We start from the raw sequence: 7,024 nt of genomic DNA, 5'->3' as shown, positions 1-7,024 counted from the left end.
TTTTTTTTTTTGCTTACGCTTTCTATTTTAGTTACACAACAGCAAAAGGGGGCTAGATCAGAGGAATAAGGATGGGAGACAATCCACTGTCTGTGCTACAGCAACTCGCATCTAATCCCCAGCTGATTACTCAGATGCAGGGAATTTTAGCACTTCTGTCACCTGGACATGGTGATGGTGCCACTGGTGCCCGCCCTGGAGGGGTGGGTCTAGAACAAATTGCTGCGTTATGCCCCCAGCCGCGCACACTGCAAAATACGGCTACAACAGATATGGGAGCAGCATCTTCTCTCATGGCAGGTGGCTTAAATGTTGAACCCCCACGTCAGCAAACTCGCTGGCCCTCACCAGTGGCAACTGCGTCTGAAAGCAGTAACTTACAGTCGCGTGGTGACAGCAAAAGCGATGTAGGGAAATATGGCGTCGTTTCTGTTGAGCGTTATGAGCGGCTCATGGCTCGCTACAAAGAACTAGAGAAGCAATCACACCGGAGACAAGGGAAGAGGAGTGAACCCGTCGTCGATACGCAGCGTGTCCTTGATCTTGAAGAGGAAGTGGCGAGACTTAAGCGAACGATAGGACATCTACAGGGGGTTGTTGAGGAGAAAGAGAGCGCATTAGAGAAACACGCAACTCAACATAACTTAGAGGTTCATGAGATGAAAAAAAACTATGAATTAAAGATAAAATCCCTCACACAGACGCATGAAGCCGCAGTGCGGAAGTTGGTAAGTGCACAGGAGTTGGTAACTGCCGCTAGGAACTACCAGACGGCTGTTTGTGCCAATAATGTTGGCGGGGGTAATTCCGTATCTACCACCTCAGGGCAACCGCTTTCTAATACTGTAAATCACACCAGAGGATTAACCACAACATCATCTGGTAGTGGACCGAATCAACCGTACACACTTCCACACCCCGATGGGAATGCGTGGATGAGTGCCACCACCAGCGACGACAGGTCCGCACCAGTCACCACTAAAAACAGTCACTCAGTGAAACGAGAGCGCGAGGGCACTGTTTCCACGACTCCCACCAGACCCCTCAAGAAGCGGAATCCCCGCACCCCCAGCTATACTGTAGCCGACAGGATTTCCGAAACGGATGAATACGTCAAAAAAGGTTCTCCTGTGGTGAAGAAGGAACTCAATTCGCCGACGGCGGAGGCACAACAGACGTGCCTCGACGGCATGGGGTATCAACCTGCGGTTGGTTCCAACATCTTGCGTGCACAAACCTCTTATACATCGGCTGCGTGCACTCTAGTGGAAGCTGTGAGCAACAGTCGGCAACAGTTCCAGCAACAACGAAGTGAAAGTGTTCAAATGCAGCCGAGATCTGGCGCGGTAGCGCTCCGTCAACGCACAGGAGGTCTTTCCCCCGTCGCATCATCGAGCGGTTCTGCACTGATGGCAACTCCAAGTAGTCGTGGACTCCGCCGACCGTTTCGCCCAGTGAGCGGTGCCTCCTCTGCTGTTGGAGGGTCCACTCGTTCCCCTTCTCCTGTCGATCCGAAGCGAGGGGCAGTGCAGCCACGTTACTTTATTACGACGAGTCTAACAGAAAAGGAACGGAACAGTGTGATGGAGGCGATCCAGAAACTCGGTCAGCGCGCGGTCCTTGTTGATAACAAGGTAGATGAAATTCTTCCGCTGAACACAACACATATTGTTCTCCGTGGTCCCCCACGGAGCGTGAAAGCGTTGTGCGGTGTTGTGTCCTCAAAATGGTTAGTTCAGCCGTCATATGTGTTTGATTCACTCGGTGCCGGTTTCTGGTTGGATGAGGAAGTTGAGGGCGGACTCCGGTACTTCCCGCCACCGTTAAGATGTCAACGGTTTCTTTTGACAATGCCGGAAGGAGTGGTGAAAACGATGCTGCAACGTGTGGTGGAGTTCGGTGGCGGTGAGGTGGTTGGCACGAAACGAAATGGGAGCTCGAACGATCAGGACGTAGTCGTAGTTTCGTCAGGAGATGAGTTGTTACGTTTCGCTATAAGTCGTGATTAACGGTTTGTGTGCGTATGGTACGGTTGGAGCGAGGAAACTGCTGCTTGTGCGTGATTATATATGATCAGCTGCTTTCCTCCACAAAGCGCTCCCAAAACCGAACCATGCGGGGCTCTGCGACACGAAAAGGATCGGTTATGTGCATTTCGCTCACCTGACTATGGACGCCTCTGCGAATATATACGCGTGTAGTTTCATGAGGGTAGTGACTTTAGTGGGTGAAATGCACGGTTTAGGCGTGGATAAGGCCATTCACCGACGTTGTGTCAAATGTAGATGGTAAGAGGGTCTACACTGATAGAAGATATGATATTATCTTAATTGAAGGTGATTGTTTGTTTACCTTATTTTTCGCTTAGTGAGGATTATGGGAAAATAATTATGATTTCTGCGCTTTCCTCTTGTTTTTGTTCTTGTCAGTCGACAAAACCGCACATACATATGAATGGTGATAGAAATGAAAGTTGATGTATGGCGTGACGTCTCAGAGTGGGGTAGCATGTATATGGGAAGGAAGGAAACTATTTGAGCATTGTATGAAGAATGGAGGGAAACAAAACTGAATAATGTTGGTTTTGTTTCCTGTTTTTCTCCTTTTGTTTCGTACATTCTCCTGCGTCTCTTACCTCCCATCAATTTTTTCCTGCTTCCAGTTCCCGCTGGCGCTACGTCGTGCCCCTTCTTCGTCCCCCCTTTCCTTTTCACCTTTCCCTCCCTCCCTCACTCTTTGCCCATGCAGCCACTTCCGTCAGAAGATGCATTTATTTGTGCATGTGTGTGTTTTAAAAACGCTTTGTACAGGCCCAATGTTCCTTTTTTTTTCCCCCTCCCTTCTGCCTTTTGTATTTCGCTTTATTATCTTTAGTGCGTGAAGGGAGGTGTAGATACCACTTTCACACCCAAAGGCAGGATGGTGAGGGAAAAGGTAAAAGAAATAAAATAGCTTCAGCAGGAAATGAGAGATCGCGGTGCTCTTGTCGCTGGTGTTTGATGTTGCTGTATTACTTTTCAGCGCCACCGTCCTGCGCAGTGCCTTTGGCGCACGAAAATTAGATCATGTCTCTTCTGAGTTTTAACAAAGAGGGAAAAGGAGAACGGAGAATTCAAAAGACGAGACGGTTGGAGGAGGGGTATGGAGCATTAGGCACAGGAATCAGAGGAAATGGAACAAGTGGTCGTTTCTTTTTCTTCGCCCTTTCTCTTATTACCATTGGTGTGGTTTACTTCCTTCACCTCTAAGATGCGTCGCTCTACACTGTTTGGACCTCCCCCAAGTTATACTTCTGTGGTATTCTTTCTTTTGTTGGGCGGTGATAGACTGAGCAAATTCAGCCAGCACACTAATCGAGCTGACACGGAGGGACAAATACACCAGGGGAGTACAAATACATAGAAACGAACGCGTGGTGGTGGGGAGGGAGTACGGTGCACTCATCTCCAGGTTCGATTCTTGTTGCAAACACAAATATTAAGCGCCACAAGTTCTTTCCCGTAAAAGGCAGTTCTTGAGGTTGAGTGTCGAACAAGGTGAGAGGAGGGGCCGAGAAATGTTTTATTCCTACCCGTGAGAACCGGAAACTAAAACGATTTTCTTCCCTTTTCTGTAAGGTGCTGCCTTTTTTTTTCTTGTAACTCTCGGAGTTGACTAAGCGTGCAGCGCTGCCCCCTACAAGGTGTAGCGACGGAAGCGGCACGTGAAGTAACGTGTGAGTATTTAGCCTTTTTGGAAGGATTCAGCAGAATTAGTAAACACCAATAGGACAAGTGTGTTAGCTGTCCCTCTGGTAAAAATAAGAAGCGAGAGAAGGCTGTTTGTATCCCGTGAGTTCACAGAAGAGGGCAACTAGCTGAAGTGCCATTTGTTCGCTTTTGAATTTAAAGGAAAAAGGAAGTGAAGGGGAAGGGGCTACCGTTCCATTGATATGCAAGGACACGTACCACAGCAATCCTACGGAGGTTACCCGCGGCAAGCGGATTATCAAGGGTTGTATCCTACCCAGGATGTTAAGCAGGGTTATGTGTCGTATCAGGACCCAGCTACTCTCATGGAGGGCCACAATGCTCAATACGGGGGCGGTACCGCTGAGGGTACGTATTCGAACCAGTACACACAGTTGCAGCAGCAAATGAATAATTACAATTATAATGCCAACCAGACGCCGTGGCAGCAGCAATACGCACCTCAGCAAGGTATACATAACCCTGCCAACACTAATGACACCAACATGTTTGCCCCACCAACGGCAGTAGGAGCGGCTGCTGCTTCCCATGTTGGCGGAGCGGTCGCACCGACGGGTAGTGGCGCATCCGCTACAACTGCTTCCCACGTACCGCCACCACCACCAGCAGCGGAATGCACTGATGAGAATGGTTTGAGGTGGACTTGGAGCACATACCCAAACCATACCCGTGACGGAAAGCAGGAAGCGCCCTCTGCTGCAGCCCTCACACTTCCAGAGATGGTTATCCCCCTCGCTTGCATGTACACTCCTTTGTTTCCCATCGATGCATCTCGTATGGTTATTGGCGATCCCACGGCATGTGGTCAACAATGCCAAAACTGTGGGGCGTTCTGGAGCCACCACTGCTATAGGGAAGAGGGGAAGTTTTGGGTGTGTTTTTCGTGCCAACGCCGTAACCAGCTGCCACCCCACTACAGACCTGAACACCCTGCACTACACAATGACACTGTGGAGTACATTTTACCACTAGAGCAACCCACAACAGCTCAGGCAACGAGAGGTGTCGGCTTTTCTCCGACGTTTGTGTTCATTATTGACACTTGCATCGCAGTCGAAGAGCTAGAGGCCCTTAAGTGTAACATCCAACGCTGCCTCAACTGGCTTCCCCCACAATCGCTCATTGGGCTCGTTTCATTTGGGGCTCGCGTATCTGTGTGGGATCTGAGCGGTTCGTCCCTGTCACGATGTTACAGCATACGGGGCGATCGAGCCTATACCACTGCGGAGCTCGGGAATATGTTGCAGCTGAATGATGGCCTCCCAGCTCGCGGTCGTTTCCTGGTACCACTGGAGGAGTGTGAATTTACACTAACAACAAGCATTGAAGGACTTCAGTGCCACGATGGAGTGACACCCGTTAATAAACGTCCTCTGAGAGCAACTGGGACGGCGGTGAGTGCCGCTGTGCGACTGCTTGAAGCCCTGCCCGAAGTCCCTGTAAAGAAGGAGATGTCGGGCGCTGCGCCAGCTGGTGTGGCACCCGTACGGAAGGCGGGTCGGGTGCTGCTCTTTACTGGAGGTCCTTGTACTCGTGGTCCGGGCACCGTCGTTAGCATTGAAAAGGAGAGCATGATGAGGTTTCATCGTGATATTATCGAGGGTGAGACACCCTACTACGAAGCTGCCTTCAAATTCTACAACGAAATACAACTACGTCTTTTAGATGTGAACGCAAGCCTTAGCGTATTTGCCGAGAGTTTTGATCAAATAGGCATACTGGAAATGCGACAGGCAGTGGACCAAACGGGTGGTACCTTCATCTGTGGTGACACATTCGACCACCAAATGTTCACTATTTCCCTTCAGCGGTATTTTGACCTCTGTGACCTTCGCCCCCCAGGCGTCGAAAGCAGTGGTATTAGCAGTGCTGGTGATATTGATGGTTCTGCCCCCGGTGCTCTAGTGGCTAACAGCGGTTTTGGTGTGAAACTCCATGTGCACACATCTGCCGACACACTCGTCTCTGGAGTTTTAGGGCCTTGTGTGGCTGCGGAAAAAACATCGGGAACGAAAGCCCACCGCGCTTCCATCTCGCCCATTGAAATTGGAGTCGGTGGGACAACAGACTGGCGTGTTAGTACTATAGACCAGGGAACCACATACACTGTGGTTTTTGACACAGCGACACTAAATAAAGTGGATGGTATGCCGCAACAGCAGCAAAACCGTTTCATACAATTTGTGACGCATTTCACCACCCCACTCGGCGAATCCCGTATCCGCGTGACAAGTGTGGCACTTCCCATTGCCCCCGTTACAATAACAGCTGATGGAGTGAGCACGGCTAACCCGCAGTATTTTTCTGAATACGACACATTCGATCAGACATGTGCGGCCACAGTACTCGCCCGCATGACAGTAAGCATATTGGAAAAGCATCCAAGCAAGTGGAACGATGCAAAAAGATGGTTGGACACAGTGCTTGTGCGGTTTGTGCGACGCTACGGTTCGTTCACACCTGGCTCCCCGGAGTCGCTGCGACTTCGTCCGTGCTTCACCTTATTTCCTTCGTTTGTGTTTAACTTGCGTCGTTCAGAGTACTTCATGGTCCTTAATATATCACCCGATGAGTCGACATTCAAGCGACACTGGCTAATGCGGGAATCTGTAGATAATTGTGTTTTAATGATCCAACCGACGCTGCACTCGTACGATATGGAAACACCAACAGCAACAGCGGTTCCACTTGATAGCTGCAGTCTGCGACCAGACAACATCCTCTTGATGGATGCTTTCTTCAACATTCATATTATGTGGGGAACTGTTATATTTGCTTGGATACAAGCGAGGTACCAAGATAACCCCGAATACGCCCACTTCGCACAGCTGCTTGAAACAGTAGAAAACGAGGCCACCATGCTGCTTGACATGCGTTACCCGTATCCGAGGTTCTCGCGAACAGACGCTAACGGATCGGAAGCGCGGCACATCAAAACGAGGATGAATCCCACAACAACACACCACAGTGGTGCTCGTGGTGGAAACGGCGTGTCAGATTTGTCGGACGTTATATATACTGACGATGCCTCCATTGTCAAGTTTATGGAGTCCCTGAAACAAGCTGTTGTTACGCCAGAGTCGAAAAAGTAGTGCCTCAGCGAGTTTTTTTGGTTCTTTTCTTTTTTTTAAAAAAAAAGCGAGATCCGTTTCTGCTGTGTTTTCTTTTTTTCGGCGATTCAACCTCCAGTCACGTGACAGTATGGCATGTTGTCTGTTCGGTTTTCTGAGGAGGTTAGCATTGATCCCAAGCTCAATACTAAAGAGGAGAAAAAG

The 7,024-nt window shown here is 49.6% G+C and overlaps 2 protein-coding genes and 1 pseudogene across 3 annotated transcripts; all 3 read left to right on the top strand.

The window, feature by feature from the left end:
* Positions 1–71: 71 nt before the first annotated feature.
* Positions 72–2,009, top strand: TEOVI_000022100 (kinetoplastid kinetochore protein 4; the record flags this gene model as incomplete). Its single annotated transcript, XM_067221246.1, has 1 exon — positions 72–2,009. The coding sequence occupies one exon, from the start codon at positions 72–74 to the stop codon at positions 2,007–2,009; it is 1,938 nt and encodes a 645-aa protein (XP_067077347.1).
* A 566-nt stretch (positions 2,010–2,575) lies between these two features.
* Positions 2,576–3,062, top strand: TEOVI_000022000:pseudogene (annotated as a pseudogene). Its single transcript is given in 2 exon segments — positions 2,576–2,830; positions 2,832–3,062. Coding segments are annotated over 2 exon segments (486 nt in total).
* An 869-nt stretch (positions 3,063–3,931) lies between these two features.
* Positions 3,932–6,841, top strand: TEOVI_000021900 (protein transport protein SEC23; the record flags this gene model as incomplete). Its single annotated transcript, XM_067221245.1, has 1 exon — positions 3,932–6,841. One exon carries the CDS (start codon positions 3,932–3,934, stop codon positions 6,839–6,841), a length of 2,910 nt encoding a protein of 969 aa, XP_067077346.1.
* Between the last annotated feature and the right edge of the window lie 183 nt (positions 6,842–7,024).

The sequence above is a fragment of the Trypanosoma equiperdum genome, assembly GCF_001457755.1.
Source record: "Trypanosoma equiperdum strain OVI genome assembly, contig: ctg_136, whole genome shotgun sequence".
In the NCBI taxonomy this organism is placed as follows: Eukaryota; Euglenozoa; class Kinetoplastea; order Trypanosomatida; family Trypanosomatidae; genus Trypanosoma; species Trypanosoma equiperdum.
This window is presented reverse-complemented; position numbering and strand designations above follow the sequence as displayed.